Source organism: Micromys minutus (genome assembly GCF_963924665.1).
Source record: "Micromys minutus genome assembly, chromosome: 28".
Taxonomy (NCBI): Eukaryota; Metazoa; Chordata; class Mammalia; order Rodentia; family Muridae; genus Micromys; species Micromys minutus.
Genome location: NC_137963.1, coordinates 34791094 through 34813445, shown reverse-complemented (window position 1 = coordinate 34813445; position 22352 = coordinate 34791094). Strand labels below are relative to the sequence as shown.

Sequence of the window (22352 nt, the reverse complement as noted above, 5' to 3'; positions counted from 1 at the left end):
AAAAGCCTGGCACTGGGTAAGAAGTATGGAATAAAGAGTCTTCCCATAGTTTCCTTTCTTAGAGAAGAAAAGCATATCTTTTTTTTTTTTTTTTTTGTTCCGCAATAACATTTTTTATACTGTTTGACTATGTGGTACTTGAGAGCTCTGTCTATTCCTATGGAAACCAAGTTAGTAGATGGAGCCAAGGCTTGGAGGAGGCATTGGGGAGAAATATTAGCAGAGTTCAGCCATGGAACAGCTAAAGATGTTGCTTTTCCTTCAGTCAGATCCTCTTTGAGAGCCAGAATCGGCTTCAATCCGGAGAGATGTTCTTGGCTGATGTATAGTCTGGCTGCTCTGCCAGATGGATGAGCATCTTAAACTTGGAAAATAGCAAATAAAACTCAGAGTCTGCCTTTGAAGCATCCTTCTTAGCCTTTGCTTAGAATTGTCAAGTAACTTTTTTAAATGCTTCCAAAGATTTGCTGGAGATGGCAGGCTAGTAACATGCTTACCATCACAGGCAATTAAAAAGCTTTGTCATAAAGCACAGTATTTGAAATTGACCATCAGAAGTTCAAGGAAGGAGAGACTGTGTCTGCAACTGGGAAAAACAATGCAGATTCAATTTTGTTTCTAGAGCTCAGTAAATTCATATCTCTCAGTAATTTGATTTTTATAACTATTTGCTTTCCTGTCCTATAAAAATTCACTCTAAAGACTAAAAAAACAAAACACAAGCAGATACTTAAATCATACAAGACAGGAAGATAGTCCAAGGACAGGAGCATTTACAGTCTCTGTCTTGTATGTGGGTAGTAATATCTTGGTCTAGCTTAAAAACATATTGGCTTTCTTTACACAGAACTATTTATGTATACATAGAAAGTATGTTTTTATTTCAAGTAGGATGTAATGGTTCATAGCTCCAGCTTATGTGCTTTCATTTAAAAATAATAACTGAATACTGTAAGTACTAGATAAATGGGTTTTCTGTTTCTTATGTCATTCTAGAATCTATCTGTTTAATCATAAAGTTAACCTCTTACCCTGTACTCTGTACTATAATAAGGCTGAATTGTAAGACGGGTCTCAGATTTGATTTTGCCCATATGCAAGCTAAGAATTTGGTCTGGTAATATTGCATGGATGCTTAAAATAAGCACTAGACTCCAGAGCATAGACAAAGGAGTTTATTACTCACAACACAGTAGAAAGCCTGAGCTTCTACATGTTTACTGTGGTTCCCTTTGCCCCTAAAATCCCAGGAGAGCTGGAGAGCCGGATGGATGCTCTGCTCACTCAGCTTCCGTCTTTCAAAACATGACACTGGGAAGTTGTCTAAATAAAGAGAGTAGTCAACACTACTGTGTCTGACAGCACCCTAGACTGAGTCAGTTATGAATAGGTGTCATAGGAGACAGTAAATCTTACTTCAGACACTTAGAATATAATATCCAAGGCCAGTTTATCACCGGTCATGACCTACACAGGGGAACTTAATGTTGACCTTTGGTATCACAGCTCCCCAAACTAATCAGGAGTCTGCCCTGGCCTACGTACAAACACGGAAGAGGTACAAGTCGGCATCACAGGCAGTCGCAGCCTCAATTGTCACATATGACATACTCTAAGGCTTCTCATGTTCATATGCTTTCGGGGGGGCATATGGATATGTGTTCGTTAGATTAAAATGAGGTCATGCCTGTCCCTGCACTTCTGTGCATGTAAATGGATCCATGTTTGGGTATTGCTGATGACATCAATCACAGAGAAGATTAGGAACTATGAACATCAATAGAAATGTTGCTTTGTACATGGGTGGAGAAGACAAACTCTCCAGGGGGTCAGTCTAGCCTCCACGGCTCTGGAATTCATGTGCAAGCCATCTTCGTTTTGTTAGAATCCAATACGAAATCCAAAAGATGGCCCACTAGTTGTTCTCCTGTTCCTAAATCTTATAAAGTCTGAGCTCCTTTCCCACATTCTTTTCCAAGGAAGTGTTTGCCTTCCCTTTTCAGTCACAAAATTAGGGAGTCCTATCTTTTTCTAAAAAAAAAAAAAAAAAAAAATGCTATATACTTATGTGTTTAAGTGCCACAGTGCAGCCAACTCTTCTTAGTACCCCTTGACTGCCACACCTGTGCTGTGGCAAGCCAGAAGACACCTTGAAAAAGTTGGTTCTCCTATCATGTGGGTTCCAGGGTTTGAACTCAGGTCCTGAGGTTTGAAATCAAGTGCTTTTAACCCACTGAGCCATCTCAGCAACCCACGAGTCTCATCTTGATAGCTACACCTACACCTTTCCATTCGCCCCCTACACAGACCTTCTATCTAGAAAGCTGTATGTATGTGGAACAAATTTACAGAGATAATTTAGGCTACGGTCAGAGGATCAGTGTGCAAGGTCCTCAATTCTGGGGTCACTGTGGTTTCTTGTTTTGTTTTGTTTTATCTAGAACCGTATCACTTGGATAAACTAATCCAGATTAGTGAACCAGAATACATTTTGAATCTCTAATCCCTGTCTTGGCCAAGGTATCACCAAGGATTTGTCAGTCAGAGCCAGCCTAAAATGGCTTTGGGGGAGAAAAGCTTCTTAATTGGCAATGGACAGAATAGAACAACAGTTTCTTTTTTTTTTTTAATAGTTGTATATAATGCCCACATATTTGTTTTTATCACCTCCCACATGAAAGGAACTCTGTAGGGGAAGACACATTCAGTAGATAAATTGTCTTATCTGGATTATAGAACAGGAGCAACTAAGAGATAAATCCAGAAGTATTGCTTAATTGATTTTCAAGTGTCACAGCTCTCAGTAATTCCAGATAGCTGAGGATGGTATGGAAAAGGAAGTGTCAATCAAATGGCCCCCTAACTTTTGGTCCATTGCTGGGCGGCCTTCCTGAAAATGGTACACTATGGTCAGACCACAGATGGCCTCAAAACCCAAAAACATGGAACAGTTTAGAATCAGTCACCTCTTATGGTTAGATTAGAACAAACTACTGAAACAGCAGTATTGCAAACTGAAATGGTTCTACCTGTCAAGAATGAGGAGATGCAGGGGTCCATTAACTTGGTCTTCTGTACCATAAGAGAAGCAGGCCAGCTTGAAGATAGACAGGTTCAAGTCCCATATACAGTGTTATCTTCTACATCAAAAACATGCATTTTACTTTGTGTCCAGTCTACAAGGATAGATTCATTCTCATATCTAATACAGTGATAGGTCCAAATGGAAAAAGATGACCAAGGTAATCTAAACTTGTTCATCAGGTTGATTCCTGTTGTTCTTATCAGAGAACAGGCCCTTATTGTATACCTCCACACAAGCGATACACACACTATCTGATTGGCAGCCATGATGAGTTCCCATGGTTTACAGCACCAGAGGGAAGTGTATTTAATCTACCATCTAGTCTTCCTTGTGGCAGATCTTATCACTGAAGTGTTGGCAGCCGGCCAAGAACTAGTGACCAGCCCTTACCGCCTAAAGTGAAAGGGATGGTTTCACCTCAGCCTACCAGGCTGAGTAGCCTTTCTAACCAGTCAGCTTTTCAGAGTTTTCCATGTGGTTAGGCAGGTATTGCCTCACTCTCAATGGATAACATTCGGCTTTTACTGAATCAAATCCTCATTAAAATAGGCCAAAGCCTATTAATTAAGGGAAATTGTGTGAACCAAAAGCACTGTGCCTCAGACAGTGGCCATATCAGTATTAGCCTTCATTGTCAGACAAGCCGGCTGTCACAGAGTTTGTCTTCACGCGCAGTAGGCCGTCAGGCAATGCTTTTGCATTCACTTCCAAGCAGCTGCTCAAGTGTCTCAACCAAATGACCATCCAGTGTTTCCACTTTGTACAAGCTCCTCATCCCTCTCACCACTGCTTTCTGCTTTGGGGACTCTTCAGTTCAGCATCCACAAGCACATCCCACTGTGCATCCTTTCCCAGCGCCCTCCCTTAGACTACTCCAACAGTAAGATGGAGCACAAACGTCCCACTGTGCATCCTTTCCCAGTGCCCTCCCTTAGACTACTCCAACAGTAAGATGAACAAGCACAAACGTCCCACTGTGCATCCTTTCCCAGCGCCCTCCCTTAGACTACTCCAACAGTAAGATGGAGCACAAAGCCCTATTTGGGCAGCTGGCCTTACTCCTGTGTCTCACCCTCAGACTTATTAACAGATGGGCTAATAGAGCCGTTGAATACCTCTTACTCACTACTTGGACTTAATGTGAGGGGGAGGTCTCCTTCCTGATCCTGAGGAGCGTGAAGGGCCTTTTCCTTGTTTTTCAATCAAGCCGTATCATCATTTTAAACTCTTACTGCCTCTTCTGTACTGGGTTCTATTTCCACCCTTCTTACAAGGAAACATGTTCACTATCGACACTATCAGAAGACTCAAGACTCCCACCAGAAAGCTTTCACATGCTGAAGTAGTACGCACACATGCTTGTCTGTATCAGCTCCCTTGTTCCCAAGTATCATGGAGGCAATTCAGATGGCACACATGGGCACAGCACACAGTGGAGTTTGAGTGACATTTAAGGGATGTTGTACTTTGAGACTCTGAAACTTTTAGTAAACAGCAAGCAAGCAAGCAAGCCTTCTCGTTGTCCCAGCACTGATATTACCTCATTTTTTAAGGCTGCTCGCTGCCAGCTCAATTCTAAGAAGTGATTCTAGTAAATCAAGGTCAAAGCTTTGCGTCTAACCCCACACAACACCCAAGACAAGGGCATACACTTTCTCCCAACGGGATTGTGGTACTTCCAAAGCCCATTTGCTTCTGCAACCATTATAGGAAAGTTTCACTGATTACTGAAAATTGTGACCTATATACTTCCTAGGGATAGTGTCTCTTTTTAAAATTTAATATGGCAAATGCCTTGAATATTTATAAATATGTAATTATATAGATATCATTATAACAAATGTTTCCATTATTTCTATTTCAACATAAAATAATGTATTTTTTATCTAATGTTGTTAGCATTTAGAATGAAATGTGGCAGAATGACTTCTCTACATTTATATTCACTATTATAAATAGGGCAAAATTATATGCAAACCTATAAATGGACCAAAATATGATGAACATTTGTGTACGTCCGTGAACAACTGCTTTCTTCCCAAGTTCAATGGTGAGGAGTTCTGGGACCATGCAAAAAGAACCAAACTCAGAGAGAGGCCAATGTCAGGAGATTTGTAGATCCCAAATATGTTTTTGGGACACAACTGCTGCCTCTTTGGTATCTCTAAGTATGCCACAGTTAAAAGCATTGAAGCTGCCTTAAACAGTAATAATCTACTTATAAACAAAATACCAAAATATATGAAAAAAACTGAATGTTGAAGAAAAGTTAATACCATTTGGTTCACAACTAAAAGTGAGAACTATTCCTCAATACATTCGTTGCCAATAGTTCAGTAGGGAGGCCCAGGGTCAGGAGCCTTTCCCTGGTTCATGATTAGCTATTAGCAGGCCCTGAAGCCCACCACAGCTACTGTGAGATTGTTCACAATAACTGTGTTACGCATGGAGATAGTATTTCCCAGCCCTTCTTCCTGTCTTCTGGCTCTTACCTTTTTTCTGTTCTCCCTTCTTCAATATTCTTTGAGCCTTAGATAGGTTGTCCTGTTTAGGGCTAACTACTCAACCATTATTTACGTTAAACATCTTGAACTTTCATGCGTCTCTGCATTCATCACAGTTCACTGCAAAGAAAAGCTTCCATGGTTAAGGTTGAGAGTATTATTTGCCTGTAGGTATACACATTAATATCTAGCCTTCGGTTTAGTACCCTGATATTTCCAAACCAGTGGTTTCACAGATGATCCTGGTTAAAATCATTAGGTCACAAAACAAAATGATATGACTATGGGAAGGAGACCAGTAGGGAGCAGTGAGGATTGACAGAAAGATAAGAGGAGAGACAATAGAGAGTAAACAGAAGATTAAATATGTATGTGAAATTGTCAAAGAACAAACTGAATCAATAAAAAGGAATAAATAAAAAATAAAGTGCAAGAGGAGATAATACCATTCTGAATATGAGCTCATTTCTAAGGAAAGATCCGAAGGAAAGCAAAAGATGATTATCCAGCGTATGTACAAATATTCCAGGAAGAAAGACAAATAGCCAAGTTTCCAAATTAGCAAATTACATGGAAAGGCTATCAACAAAAGAAGAGACAAATAGCCAACAAAATAGTCCACCTTAGCTAGGGGAGTGAAGATTGAATTTATGATAGAAACAGGACTGCATACCAGTTGGAGTGGCCAAAGTCAACACATTGACAAAATCAAGTGGAACAAAATTGGAGAGAAACAAGAATTCTCGTGTTTCTAAATTGGAACTGCTTTTCAGAAAGCCCAGAAATTCTTGTACACTTACCAGAAGATATGCATAAGACAATTCATTATAGCACCAATTGTAAAAAAAGTGAGAAGGTGCTAAGTATTTCTCCAGAGGGAGTAGATACAAATTCTTACAGCAGAGTGCTTCTCTAGTGAAGAGATAAGGAACCAGAGTGTGGTGGTGGTACTGTAAATATTTAAAAGATAGTGACCTGTTATTCCACGCTAGTGCCTGCACTTAGGGGGCCACATGGCACTGCAGGGTATTTCCAATTTAGCACCTCCATGCCACATCTAAGAACTCAGGCACAGTTCACTCCACCACCCCTGCATGTTGCTTACACTCACTTTTCTCCACCGCCCAGTATAAACATGACTCCACAATCATTAACTTATCAAACAGGTTTATATGTTAAATTCTCAGTCGACAAACCCTCTACACAATAAGCTTACAACCAGTGGACAAAGATATAAACTACTTATCCAGGTAAGACAAATTGACCCTAGAAATAATCATAACCTTATCAATCTAGAGATTCAATGAGAGAAACATACATGTCCGCTTCCATCTTTCTCCTCTTCTGTCTCTGCCTTCCTCCTCCTTTTCTGCTCCTCTAGATTATTTTCACACCCCACTCTCCACTGTCCAATCATTGCCTTGACACCAACCTACATGAAAATGTCCCCATAATTCATAGGGAGTAGCATTATTAGGAGGTATGACTTTGTTGGACATGTGATCTTGTTGAAGGAAGTGTGTCACTGGGGAAAGGCTTTAGAGTTTCAGATGCTCAAGCCCATTGTCTGTCTGTCTGTCTGTCTGTCTGTCTGTCTGTCTCTCTCTCTCTCTCTCTCTCTTTCTCTCTCTCTCTCTCTCTCTCTCTTTCCCTGCTACCTGTTGATTCAGAAGTAGAACTCTCTGCTACCTCTCAAGCACCATATCTGTCAATGTGCCACCATACTTCTTGTCATAGTGATAATGGACTAACCTCTGAACTGCAAGACAACCCCAATTATGTTTCCTTATAATTGCTGCTGTGGTCCTGGTGTCTCTTCACAGCAACAGAGACTCTGACCAAGACATAGAGCAACCTGGAGAAACCTTTAAATACTTTGAGTCATATATGACCAGTGACTCAATTAGAGCTATTTCTATAAAATAGCACCTTCTAGTTTATATATATTTCCTATATGTATATAGAAGATAAAATACCAAAAAATTTCAACTGAATCAAGAAACTTCCCTGTCAGTATTGGAGTGTCTATAGAAGGAGAAAATGAGTTGAACACACAAAAAGAACATTACCTGTAATTGCTATGTTTGATATGCATGTGCGTGGTGTGTGTGTGTGTGTGTGTGTGTGTGTGTGTGTACATTTGTGCTTATGCATAGTTAGTATACAGGTGTACATATACATGCAGAGGCCAGAAGTCAATCAGGTGTCTTCCTCAATCACATTCCCATCTAAGTTTTTGAGATAAAGTCTCTCACTAAACCAGGAGGAGCTCACTGGTTAATTCATCTAAATGGCCAGCCAGTGAGCCCTGGGAATCCACCTGCCTCCACCTCCTAGCACTGAGATTACAGAAGCGTGCCTCTATATTCAGCTTTTTTTTGTGGGTGGTGTGATCAAATTTAAGGTCTTATATTTGCAGGTCATTTTATTGACTGAATTGTCTTTCCAATTACAGTTATGTTTTATTATTTTAAAATAAAAATGTAGATGCAAATATCAAAGTAATTTACTCAAAATCTTCCTATCATTATTACTCAGATTAAATCACCGAATGCATGCTTAGGCATTGAAAAAAAAAAAACATGTACACAAATTCATACCCACACATATACCACATACACGTATAAAATATTGTAAAAGTAAATTTATTTTTCTCCTCTCTGCTAGGAATTAAACACTGTTCCTGTGTGTTTATGCTGCCGCTGAGCTCCATGCCCAGCCCTCCTCACTTTAGTTCTGAAGATTCTGTCCCTTCTGCTTATTTGTAGAGCTTGAGTCTGCATATAGTTGTGTAAAAGTAACTTTGATTTACCTGTTGTAATTGTCGTCTCTGGGGCTTACTGTCTCCATCTGCTAACCTAGGCATAGAATGTTTCCAGCCTCTGAGACAGCTGAGACTTTCTTTGCTCCGACTGGCTGGTTCAGCTCTCCTGTTCTGACTCAAACTCCTCTCCCAGCTGACTGATTTAATCTGGCTTCTCACTGCATTGCTCTCCTTGACCTCAAACTAACTGACAATCTGTTCTAAGTAGGCTCCTTCTCATCTCTGGCTCATTCTATCTTTACCTGTGTCTAGCTTGTTCTTTCTCTGCAACCTGTCTCTTTATCACTGTCCCTGTAAACCTGCCTTCTGCTCCCTCTCTGTGCTGCTCCACTCTCCTCTCAGCCCTACTGTGCTGCTCTCCGTGAACTCTACTGTATTCCTTCTCTACTCTCTTCCTGTGCTGTCTCTCCTTAAGTAGCTTCTCTTTCCTCTCTCTTCTGCTGAGAGCTGGGCACATCCTATTCTGTCAAATCTTTCTCTGAGTCATCACTTTGTCTGCCCCTCAGTTAGACTTAATCACTTTCAAACATGGCTGCTTCCTTCTACAAACTAACTTTATCTTCATTGTTTAGGATTAAAGGTGTGCTATGGGTGAGCCACACCACAACAAGAAACAGACTTTTCCAGTAAACAGCACAGTCTTGGGGTTCACAGTGTGATCGAATATTCTGCGCCAGAATTGGCATTTCATAAATGCTTGCTTATGAGACCCAAGAGGTTGACCTTGGCCTGAGTGAATTATATTGTTTCTGGCCCCAGCTGTCACTCTAATACCTGATGGGTCTCTGTCTTTCAGATCTGAAGAAGTTCATCTAGCTTACTCCTCCCCAGAACACCAGTCAAATTCCTGTTGGCCTTGTGTTATAAACTTTGGGTAGAGTATAGATATGGCCTTAAGGGTAAGAGATCAGAGAAGCCATTGTCTCTATCATTCTAACTATCTGTGTTCCTGGTTCTCCTCCTAACCACTGGCTGCACTATGGATGCCGATGATCTACCTGCCACCCTTTATCACCAGCTCTACTTCCACCCACCTACCATCTACATTGTCTTGCTGGCCAGGCTAGTCTTGGGGAGATCCAGGTTTGATGAGAAAACCAGTCTCTGGAAAACTATTCATAATCCTAGGAAACATTTGCTAGGTACCCACTTGATATATTGTTCAATTATTTTTCAAACATTATCTGCCTCATTTTACATATGTAAGAATTCTAGGCATTGTTTTTGCCTCTGATTTACATGTGAGATGCATTTTATTTTATTAGTTTTTAGTTCCTTATTTTTTATTGTTGGTTATTTTATTTATTTACATTTCAGATGTTATCCCCCTTCCCAGTTTCCCCTCCACAAACCCCCCATCCCTTTACCCCTCCCCCTGGTTCTCCTTATGAGGGTGCTCCCCCACCCACCCACTCCTGCCTCACTATCCTAGCATTCCCCTATGCTGGGTCATCAAGCTTCCACAAGACCAAGGGGCTCCCCTCCCACTGATGTCAGATAAGGCCATCTTCTGCTACATATGCAGCTGGTGCCATGGGTCCCTCCATGTGTGCTCTTTGGTTGGTGGTTTAGTCTCTGGGAGCTTTGGGGAGTCTGGTTGGTTGATATTGTTGTTCTTCCTGTGAAGTTGCAAACCCTTCAGCCCCGCCAGTCCTTCTCTTATCAGACCTTCTCCTAACCCCTCCACTGGGGTTCCCACGTTCAGTCTGATGTTTGGCTGTGAGTATCCACATCTGTATTTGTCAGGCTCTGGCAGAACCTCTCAGGGGACAGCCATACCAGGATCCTGTCAGCAAGCACTTCTTAGCATCAGCAATAGTGACAGGGTTTGGTGTCTGTATATAGAATGGATCCCCAGGTGGGGCAGTCTCTGGATGGCCTTTCCTTCAGTCTCCGCTCCACACTTTGTCCCTGCATTTCCTTTAGACTGGAGCAATTCTGGGTTAAGAATTTGGGGGTGAGTGTGTAGCCTCATTCCTCAACTGGGGTTCTACCTAACTACTGAATATGGTCTCTGCAGGTTCTTTCTTCTCTTTGTTGGGTACTTTGGCTAATGTTATCCCTGTGAGTCCTGGGAGCCTCTGGATTCCCTGGCATCTGGGACTTTCTAGTGGCTACCCCCAGTTCCCCCTCCCCTACGGCTACACACCTCCATTCATATTCCTGATGCTCTGTACTTCTCCCCCCCCCTCCTCCCATACCTGACCCTGCCCCCTTTCCCCTCCCCCTCCTCTCTCCCTCCCACATCCCTCCTCTACCTCCTTTGATTACTCTGTTCTTCTCAGACGGGCACTTTAATCTGTAGACATTTTCCAGCATACTTTAGTGTAGCACAAGATGAAATTGATGTCAAAAGCTCTGTCCTAATCGTCTGCTTCATAACATGGCTTAGCAAGTGTTTGTTGAATGAATGTAGCGGCGGCTATTGCTGGTTTATTCTGTGTGGGTAGTGGAGCTTAAGACCCAAGAATAACAGAAAACATGAATATGCCAGGCACCTGTCTGTGCCTAGTGGTCACCGCTGCCAACCGTGTGACTTCCCTTCTTTCTGTTTTCTGACTCCACAACCAAAATGACTGTCTGGTTGGATATCTCTAAAAGGTCATAATGAATTATTCTGTAATATTTGAAATGTTATGCTCAGAAAGGTCAATCCTTATTTTTTTGGTATGAAGTGTCATACAGATTTTTTTTTCTAACAGCACTTTTTTCCTTCTAAGGAAAGACGGCAGGAAATTTAGAGCAGGGCGCCCTCTTGAGGAAATTTATAACAGGGCACGCTCTCAAGGAAACTTAGAGCAGGGCGCCCTCATGAGGAAATTCTCATGTCTTTCTTAAAGCCTACACAGTAAAATTAAGCCAGACAAGACTTGTGCACTTTTTTTTTTTAAAGCTAATGAAACTTTTTAAAGCAAGAAGAACCAGATACCAGTGTTTGAGAGTTAAGACTCTCCCCTGATCTGATCTCACAAAAAAACCTGTAAATCAGAATATTTACGTGAGAACAAAACTGCAGGAGCCCTTCCTTCATGCTCAGTCCACTGGAGAATCTATTTACATTTATTAAGCACTTAGTCTGTATTGGGAATTATACTGGCTACAGTAGCCAATGAAATACAACTTTGGTCCAGAAACTTACAGTCTGTGAGGGAAATGGCCAGGAAAACAATCATATAAAGAGTATGTTACAGTATTTGGACCCTACATTTTGATAAATTAAAAAATACATGCAAACCATAAAATGTACAAACTTAACCCCCAAATGTGGCTGCTGGTTAATTTTGTGATAAATTAAAGGAGAAAAAAAGTGATTACAGAGCAGTGTCTGTTGAAGCATTTTTATAATAAATATTTATGACTCAAAGCTTTTGTGTCTGCATATCCAGCAGTAATAGTCTAACATCGTAAACACCTAGCAATAATGGTCTGGCTAAATAAAACAGGCTACACAACCCAATAAATGTTGGCCAGCCACTGTGTAGGTTATATGTGTGTGTCCAAAAGCAATCAAGAAAAACAAGAAAACATAAACATTTATTAACCTTTCTGCATGGTATACTCTAGGAAGGTGGTTTAAATACTGAAGACATCAAAAATATATTTACTCACCGGCCACAGAGTAAATTTTCCTCATCCCCTCTTTCCTCACTTAGGGAAATTATCGCTTTATGAAACTCTTACTTACTCGACGAGCAAATTGGATGCAGAAGGACCTAGAAGAGATGACACCTTTGCACCTGAGCACCCGGCACAGGAGCCCCAAGTGTCTTGCTCTTCTGCTAAAGTTTATGGCCCCTGGGGAGGTGGACACACAGGACAAAAACAAGGTAATGGACAGTCGGGGTCAAAGACAATGAAAAAAAGAAAGGGGGCCGTTCCGTCTTGTGAAGCCTCGGGAAAGGTGTGCATTGCCACCGTTCGTCCCTGTGGGAGGGCAACGCCACACATTCAGACACCCCAGCAAGCATTTCCTAAAAGTCTGCCATTACCCTGCTGGCCACCTCTGTAGTATCATCTCCTTCGGTGGGTGGGGAATCTGACCATCAGGAGGGTTAAAACTTGCCTGAGATACAAGTGGCAAGAATCCAAACCCTGGCCTGTTTAACAGTAAAAGTCAACATTTGTCCGAGACTCGTGACAGTTCCTGTGGGCACCTGGACTCATGACGACTGCCTGCCTGGTGCATGCATTAAGCATGTAGACACCTGGGTCCCAAGGTAGCCATCTTTCTGTGTGATAAACTAAGCATGTGGGCACCCACCTCATGGTGGCTGTGTGCCTGTGCAGTGCGCTAAGCAGGCAATGACTTTAACAATCAGATGGCAGCGGCCTCTGTGGACCCTAACCCAAACGCCACCGCTTACTCAGTCTGTGTTTCTGGGGAAATCACCTAATTCATTTCTGTCATGATTTTAGAATACATGAAAAAGATAACTGGAGGTAAAATGAGGTAATGCAAAATCTTTACACAGTGGCGCCTGCAGGGGACACCCCCCTAAATTAGCCACGAAACAGTTATTCAGTGCATTTAGTTCTGACATCTCCCTCTCACTTCTTGCTAGAATTTTTTTTAACTTTCCTTGCTCTTAAATTTTAACAGATTGATTGTACAGCTCATAGTTTTGCTGATCTTTCTTTAAAGAAAAAAATTGTGGCCACGTGTTAGAAACAAGCAGTAATCCTTCTCTTTCCACTACAGATGGGCCATGGTCTCGTTAACACCACTGACTACATGTAGTTAAAAATCTGTATAATTATACTTACTGTTCTTAAAGGCTTTCTAAATGTGTGTGTGCACGCACACGTGCATGCATGTGCTTGGTCTGTGTGCATGTGTTTGTGTGTGCACGCCCACGCACCCTCAAACACACAGTACCTACATGAGTTTATGTGCACCATGTGAATACAGAATGTACATGGCTGTGAAGCCAAGAGAGTGTCAGATGCTCTGAACTGAATTACAGGTCGCTGTGACCCACCTGTGGGTGCTGGGAACTGGCCTGCTCTTCTGCAAGAGGAGCTTGCAGGTACTCCTCACTGCTGAGTCATCTCTACTCCTCACTGCTGAGTCATCTCTACTCCTCACTGCTGAGTCATCTCTACTCCTCACTGCTGAGTCATCTCTACTCACTGCTGAGTCATCTCTACTCCCACTGCTGAGTCATCTCTACTCCTCACTGCTGAGTCATCTCTACTCCTCACTGCTGAGTCATCTCTACTCCTCACTGCTGAGTCATCTCTACTCCCACTGCTGAGTCATCTCTACTCCCACTGCTGAGTCATCTCTACTCCTCACTGCTGAGTCATCTCTACTCCTCACTGCTGAGTCATCTCTACTCCTCACTGCTGAGCCATCTCTACTCCTCACTGCTGAGCCATCTCTACTCCTCACTGCTGAGCCATCTCTACTCACTGCTGAGTCATCTCTACTCACTGCTGAGTCATCTCTACTCCCACTGCTGAGTCATCTCTACTCCTTACTGCTGAGTCATCTCTACTCCTCACTGCTGAGTCATCTCTACTCCTCACTGCTGAGCCATCTCTACTCCTCACTGCTGAGCCATCTCTACTCACTGCTGAGTCATCTCTACTCACTGCTGAGTCATCTCTACTCCTCACTGCTGAGTCATCTCTACTCCTCACTGCTGAGTCATCTCTACTCCTCACTGCTGAGTCATCTCTACTCCTCACTGCTAAGTCATCTCTACTCCTCACTGCTGAGTCATCTCTACTCACTGCTGAGTCATCTCTACTCCTCACTGCTGAGCCATCTCTACTCACGGCTGAACCATCTCTCCAACCCTTCTCTTCTTATGTTTGTTTGATTGGTTGGTTTGTTTTACTTCAGACTGCTCTTGTATTCTTCAAATTTTCTTTAGTGTGTAGAGTCAGAAGATCAACTTTAATCATTAATATTTTTCTATTCAGAGCATCTGAATGCCGATATTTCATTAAACAATTCATTGCTTTATGTAATATTGCACTACAGTAAAAATAAACAGAAAAATTTAAAAAGATGTAAAAAAATAAGTACAAACTGTTTACTCTTGAGCTAAGTTCATATTATATTTGAGTAACTAGAGCCTGAATAACCATAACCTAGGAAAAGGAAGTAAAGACTCTGTGTTTCTTAAGAAGGTGATTGTAATCAATTAATGATTGCTATTAAGTAGTGACTTTTTTTCTGTGATCTTCAGTCATAACTAAAAATAACAATGCTTGGGGGCTAAAGAGATGGCTCAGCAGTTCTGCAGAGGGCGAACCTTCTGTTCCAAACACTTACACCAGGCAGCTCACAGCAGCCTGTATCTCAAGCTCCACAAGATCCCGCACTTTCCTCTGACCTCCTGGAGTTCACCAGGCACACAAAGTAAGCAAAACTAAAATGGATCTTTTAGAAAAGCATGCATTAATGATGACTCCATCATATAACAGATACCTGTAAGTACACTCTGAATGAACCCCACGATGTTAGTCTTTCAACTTTAGGACTCTTGAGCTTGGCTCCTGTCGGTCAACTGGGCTGCTGCATCACAGTGAGTGTCTCAGCAACTCCTGATTTGTCCCCGGTGACTCTGTTAATGTGTGTGTTCACGGCATGTACATGTTATGTATATGCTATGTACATGTTTATGGCAGTAACAAAAAATGGCTTTCAAGCAACTTTACCATGTTCAAAATTACCACTTTAAACTTATCTCAAATAAAATACGGGCTTAGCTTTAAAAGTATCCATCAGTAGATTTAGATTTATGTAAACCTATTCTTAAGTTTAAATTTGATATGTTAAAGGATTCGCTATCGGTTGCCTGTAGCATACTTTCCCTCTGGTTAACATCAAATTTTAAATCTTTCCATCAAATTCTAAGATTCTAGTTGAAATCTTAGTGATACCCAGAGGTGTAACATCAGGAGCATGCTGGTGATTATTCATAAGTCATCTTTCCTCTCCCTGTTATGTGAAGCACATGGTTAGGAGGTCAGCCTCTGGAGTCACAGATAAAATCTCAGTGCTTGACTTCTAGCACATGCAAACTAAGGAGTCCTTAGACTCTGAAACCCGCCTGTCACAGTAGGTGTTCCGGAAGAGCAGGATGCCAGGCTTTTTAAGCTCCCTTCTGCCTTGCAGCAAACCGCGCTGCACTGGAGTGCCTACTACAACAACCCCGAGCACGCGAAGCTGCTCATCAAGCATGACTCCAACATCGGGATTCCTGATGTGGAAGGCAAGATCCCACTCCACTGGGCAGCCAACCATAAAGACCCGAGTGCTGTGCACATGGTGCGATGCATCCTGGTGAGTACAGTGCTATGATGACCCAAAACCTTCCCTAGGACAAAATAATAGGTACAAAAACCGTGGATGTGACAAAATAATAGGTACAAAAACCGTGGATGTGACAGACAGGCAGATTATGAACCAACAATGTCAATATGTGGACTCATCCCCTAAGAGCCTCATAGTACCAGTTACTCCACACTGAGGTTTTCTGTGACCATTCCTCTTCCACCAGACACTTTCAGAATTCGTATTTCTCATTCCATGCTTGGTATTGTACTTGTTTCTAATCTTCTATTTTTTCAGATTTGTGTGTATGTGTGTGCATGTGAGTGAGTGAGTGAGTGAGTGAGTGTGTGTGTGTGTGTGTGTGTGTGTGTGTGTTATGTGGACTATAGGGGAGATGTTTATATGTGTGATACATGCACATTATGTCTGTACCAAGGCCAAAGCAAGATATTGGGGACCTTCCTATCGCAGTCTCTGCTTATTACCTTGAGACAGTCTCTAAGTGCCTCTGTTCCCCAGTGCTAGGGTTAATGCACTCACAACCTAGTGTAGCTGTTTACAGAGGTGCTGCAGATTGAACTCAGATCCTTTACTAATTTCCCCAGCCCCCTGCTGGCTTTTAATATACAAATTAGACTTTTAAAAGTATTCTTCCCTTGTGTGTATGTATGGTGTTTGTTGTACATATCCAATAATTTCTTTCTCTATATTTTTTCCTGTTTATACATGTGTGTGTGGTATGCATGCATGACATGTGTTGTTATGTGTGTGAGGGTGCGTGCTCATGTGTGTATGTGTATTGAGGAGGCCAGTGGTTGTTGTCAGATGTCTTCTGTCATTATTTCCCACTGCATTGACTGAGGCAGTAGAAGCCCAAGGTCACTGTTTTGGCTACTCTGACTGGCCAGTTTGTTCCCAGGAGTCTTTGTCTCTGCTAGTCATACTCTGGGATTATAGGTAGGGGCTGCCACGCCTACCCATCTTTCACATGGATTCTGGGGATCTAAACTCGGGTGCCAAATGTTCTCATGTTTGAGTGATGTCTTAGTGTCCTATTGCTGTGAAGAGACACCATGACGGCTGTTATAAAGGAAAGCAATTCACTGGGCTGGCTTACAGTTTCAGGGGTTCAGTCCATTGTCAGCACGGTGGGGAGCATGGCAGCCTGCAGGCAGACAGGGTGCTGGAGAGGAACTGAGGTTCCACATCCCAGTCTGCAGGCAGCAGACAGAGAGACGCTAAGCCTAGCTTGAGCATTCGGAAGCAAAGCCCACCCTTAGTGACCTAAATTCTTATTCAAACCACCACATTTCAGTCCCTGGCCCACAAAGGCCTGTAGAATGTCATAACGCTTCAGTCCAGCTTCAAATAGTCTATAGCAGTCTCAACATTGTTTAAAGTTCAAAGTCTCTTCTGAGACTCGTGACACTCTCTTAACTGTAACCCCTGCAAAATCAAACTTAAAGAGCAGGTCACTTGCTTCCAACATACAATGGCACAGGACATACATTACCATCTCAAAAGAGAGGAAAGAGAGCAAACAGTGAAAAGAGAGGAAACAGTGAACCGAAGCGTAACCGAAAACCAGCAAAGCAAACTCCACACTCTGCGTCTCTGTCTAGGGTCAAAGTGCTCTTCAGATCTGTAGCTTCTTCCAGAGTGGTGGCCGCAGCAGGCTCTCTAGGGCAGGTTCCACGCGTGACACATGGTACGAACGGAGCCTTCTCCCAGCCTCGGTTTCCTCCCGTGAATCTTGGGTTTTCTCTGTAGCTTCTCTTTGTTCCTGATCTATAGTTCTTAGAACTTTCAATATTGTAGAAGTATTGATTGTTAACTTGGTTTTTATTTGTCTGTTTGTTTTTATGACAGGGTCTCACATAGCCAAGGTTGGCACCCAACCCATTATGTAGTTGAGGATTACCTGGAGCTTCTCCTGGTTTACGTGGTGCTGGTCACCACACACAGGGCATTGTGCACTCCACAAGCACCCTCCCAAATGGGCCTCAACTCCAGTCCAAACTGCACTTTAATTAAGAATGTCTTTTTAATTTTTCATTTTTTTAATTCAAATATAATTACATCATCCCCTCTTCCCTTTTCTTTCTTCAAAGCATCCCATGTCCCAAGCCACCTGATCTCCTATTCTCCAAAGCTCAAAGCCTCCACTCCTCTAATTGTTGCTATCTTGTTCTTTGTTTAAAATATTTATTTATTTATTATGTATAAGTACATGTAGCTGTCTTCAGACGCACCAGAAGAGGACATCAGATCTCATTACAGATGATTGTGAGCCACCATGTGGTTGCTGGGATTTGAACTCAGGACCTCTGGGAGAACAGTCAGTGACCTTAACCACTAAACCATCTCTCCAGCCCCTATACCATGTTCTTGAAGACTAGTTCTCTTTGTGCCCATCCTACACAGATATGCATCTCTTGTTTATTTTATATGGTTTTACAGCTCTCTACCTTTTTTGTTTTTCATGTAAGTCAAGTCTGTTGTTGTCTTAATGGTCACTCCTTTTAAGGTGATGTGCCTTTTTATTCAGACTGTTTTTAATTCTCTATGTTTGACATTCTATAGTTCATTTGTGATGTGTCTAGGTGTGATCTTTTGGAATGAAAGAAAAAACAATCATGCTTGCTGGGCAAGATGCCTGTAGAGTGGAGTCAGTAAATCAGGGGGGGACTTGAGAAGCACAGCAGACTGTCTGCTGCAAAGACCCAGCAGAAGAGTTAGCAAGTGCTGCAGACTCAGGGAGTGAGAGCCTGAGTGCAGGGGACCCACAGCTCCGGATACACAGCAGAGGACGGCCTTGCCCGACAGCAGTGGGAGGGGAGGCCCTTGGGCCTGGGGAGGTTTGATGTCCCCGCATAGTTGGAGTGGTGGAGAGGGAGAGTGTGGGTGAATGGAGGAGCACCCTCATACAGGTGAAGGGAAGGGGGGAGGATGGATGTGGGATGGGGGCTGGTGGAGGGGTTGCCGGGAAGTGGGGTGCCATTTGAGATATAAACAAATGGAATAATTAATAAAAATAAATAAATAAACTGAACGCCATGACGACAGGAGTAGAATTTTCAGCTTCATTTATAAAAGCACCTTAAATTAAGCATCAGGGAAATGTCTTTCAGCCTCATGCTAGGAATAACATGTAGGAAGCTTGATAACACCAAGTGATTGATCTGTACCAGCATGTGGAAAATAAACACTCTGCACATGGTCACGGGTGTGTTCGTTGGTGCAAGCACTTTGGAGAGCAGCTTGACAGCGTGCAGTAGAAGTTGCAAAAAGCCTTCAGCTAGCAATGCCTCTTTGCATGTGTAAGAGAAAAATCTCACACATTGAGCTGCAAGAAACATGGAAGGGAAACAGTCAATGGGACATGATAGAAAAATGGAAACAACGTAACTTTTCCTCAGGAGAAAAAGGGACAACAAAATCCTGATTTCACAAATGAGCTAGAATCAGCAGGGACACCTTCAAGAGCAGTGTAGGAAGAAAACGTTGCCAAAGAGATTATATGTGTGCTTTCATGATGTAAATATCAAATCATATGTACGAAATGAGTGTGGATGACTACCTATGTTAAAAACAAACGAAACACAGCTTTAGCACGTTAGGCAAAGTGCCACACCTTTCTAATATAAGCATTGTTGCTACTGTATCCTTTCCTGTATTGTTTATCTTATTGATAAATAGGAAAGTTACTTGTTGAAGATTTCTTCCATACATTTTACCTATACCTATAGAGAATTGGGAGGTTTCATTTTAAGAAATAGTTCATGCAAATGACACATTATTTATTGATCTCTGGTTTTTAAAACTAGGACGCGGCCCCAACAGAGTCTTTACTGAACTGGCAGGACTATGAGGGCCGCACACCTCTGCACTTCGCAGTCGCTGATGGAAACCTAACGGTGGTGGATGTCCTGACCTCCTACGAAAGCTGCAACATAACGTCTTACGATAACTTATTCCGAACCCCACTGCACTGGGCAGCCTTACTAGGTACGTTCTGCCGTAAGTCAGGACCACGGTAGGAAAGACTTCCCAGCTACACAAGTCCTGTGCCTCCGTGCCTCCTGTGGGCTTCCTTCCTCCCACGTAAAGTTTCCGATCTAATTGATATGCTCAATTCTCTTATAACCTGGCTTTTTCCATTGTACCTTAAAATGTGGTGATATAAACTAATTCTCTATTAAATGCTAGGTTTTATTTCAAGATTATGTTATAAGTTTTATTATAAAGGAATGGAAATTCATTGCCATGAATATAACGTAACCACTCCTGGCTGTTATGTGGGCAAAGGAGGCCATTCATTTGATGCTTGTATTCAGTCCTTGATATTTGAATTTTTCCCCTCCATATCTGCCTTGTAACCTTTCAGGGATCAGTTTCTTATGAGAGTGCAGATGTGTATCTGGTATGTATGCTTGTGTCAGATTATTTGCAAGAGTACAGCCTGAGAGCTTTTCTGTTTTGTGCAGTAATCACTTATAGGCATTATTTAAAAGTAATTTTTTTAACTCTTGGGGCATCAGTAGTATTTTCAGAGGGGTTTCTTCTTAATGTTTTCTTGCCCCTTTGTTTCACCAGAGAGTCTGTGCTGCTGTCGCTTGGCTATAGCCTGCCTGGTTTTACAGGTTGCAGTGTAGGGTAGGCTGTGTTGTACTGACTTTTTTAATTTATCAAAATCATGTTTATCAGAGTCAAGAGCAAGACCTCTCAGAAGAGAGGTTTCCTGTTTCCTCCCACTCATAAGATGAGCCCTGCCCTTTCTTCATTACTGCTTGGGTTTTGTTAACAGTCTGAGGATGTGCTCAGCTAACAGTCTGAGGGTGCGCTCAGCTAACAGTCTGAGGGTGCGCTCAACTAACAGTCTGAGGGCGCTCAGCTAACAGTCTGAGGGCGCTCAGCTAACAGTCTGAGGGCGCTCAGCTAACAGTCTGAGGGTGTGTTCAGCTAACAGTCTGAGGGCGCTCAGCTAACAGTCTGAGGGCGCTCAGCTAACAGTCTGAGGGCGCTCAGCTAACAGTCTGAGGGCGCTCAGCTAACAGTCTGAGGGTGTGTTCAGCTAACAGTCTGAGGGCGCTCAGCTAACAGTCTGAGGGCGCTCAGCTAACAGTCTGAGGGCGCTCAGCTAACAGTCTGAGGGTGTGTTCAGCTAACAGTCTGAGGGCGCTCAGCTAACAGTCTGAGGGCGCTCAGCTAACAGTCTGAGGGCGCTCAGCTAATAGTCTGAGGGTGCGCTCAGCTAACAGTCTGAGGGTCTCTTCAGTTAGCAGAAGTCTGAGGATCTGCTCAGTTAAATTGCACACCATATGTTTTAAAGTGATTTTTCAGTCTTGCATACAGCGTTTCTGTCAGCTTTACAGTTGTCACTTAGTCTGCCTTCTAAAGTGTTCTCACACCAATTGTTTTCTCTAGAACGTGGGTGCACATCACGACTTCGACTCCACTTCACTAAATTCACTTTCATTCTGTACGTTTTGGTTTTATTATCCCATTGCATGGAACTTTTATTTCAGCTGTGTCTGTGTCCCCTCCCCCTCCTTCATTTCTTCTTATTTCCTTCCGTGAGCTTTTCACGTCAGCCTGTTTTCCTCCTAGGATGCTCTTTGCTTTCATAGAAGCGTCTCTTTCTGACTAGACTGAAGATGCCTCAGTCTCTCGACTTTCCTTCTTGAGGCCATCTCTGAGGTACGCCCTTCCTCTTTCCAGTGCTGATTTTCTTTCCCTTACTGAATTGTCCCTTTGCTCCTCCAACCAGAGCAAATGTGTCTACATTGTCACTGTTGCACATGGTCGGCAGGAAGACTCCACTTTAACCACTCACGTGGAGTGAATCCTTGAGCACAACCCCCAGGCAGACCCTTTGCCTGGCTTCCCCCAGCACAGCCTAGCTCAGAGGGCTCCCCCGTCATGGCCTCTCCTTCTCTGCCCTGTCCCCACATACTCTCTCAGAGAGTCTAAAAGGGTTTCCTAAGTGTCTTAGCCCTCTGTGTGGTGTTGTGTTGTGCTGTGCTGTTGTGGATTTTGAGATGTCCCAGCACTTTCTCAGTAGCCCAGGCTAGTCTCAGTTTAATTCCTCCTGCCTGAGCCCTCGGGTGCTGGGTTTACAGGCGTGCACCACCACACCCAGCTTGTTGATTCTTGGACCCTTGCAGAATTTCTCCCTTGTAGAAACCACTTCTTTCAGACTGTACTACAGACTGTTATCCCGAGGCCACGCCACAGTGCCTGCTCTCTTATTCTGTGGAGTGTGGACTTTGATGTTAAAAGACTAGGGGGAAGACACTGAAGGGATGGTTAGTCCTCAGGGTCAGAAGAGGTTCATTTCGGGAGTTCAGCTGAGCAGTAAAAGGGAGTTGATGTTCAGTTTGGGGCATTGAAAGCAGAACCTTGACATAATGGGCAGGGAAGCCAAGAAGCCCAAGCGGCAGCACCTAAGCCTGGCACTTACTATCACTGTGCGTTCCCTCCTGCTGACGCCCGGCCTCACTGCTGTAAGCTTCATTCTACGCTGCAGGGGAGGAGGAGGGAAAGGCTGTGCTGGGAGCTGTAGAAACCATTTTAAATGCTACTGTTTCCTTTTGCTTTTGCTTTTTTTTTTTTTTTTTCTGCCTTCCTTTTTTTTTTAAACTGGCTTTA

At 42.8% G+C, this 22352-nt stretch overlaps 1 protein-coding gene across 1 annotated transcript in view; it reads left to right on the top strand.

The window, feature by feature from the left end:
* The window catches only part of INVS (inversin), a 145227-nt gene that overhangs the window by 78236 nt on the left and 44639 nt on the right, over nt 1-22352 (top strand). The window contains exons 4-6 of the mRNA XM_080939939.1: nt 12067-12240; nt 15543-15710; nt 19529-19709. Of these exons, the coding sequence (XP_080796065.1) occupies nt 12067-12240; nt 15543-15710; nt 19529-19709 (523 nt within the window). The remainder of the gene's footprint in view (nt 1-12066; nt 12241-15542; nt 15711-19528; nt 19710-22352) is intronic.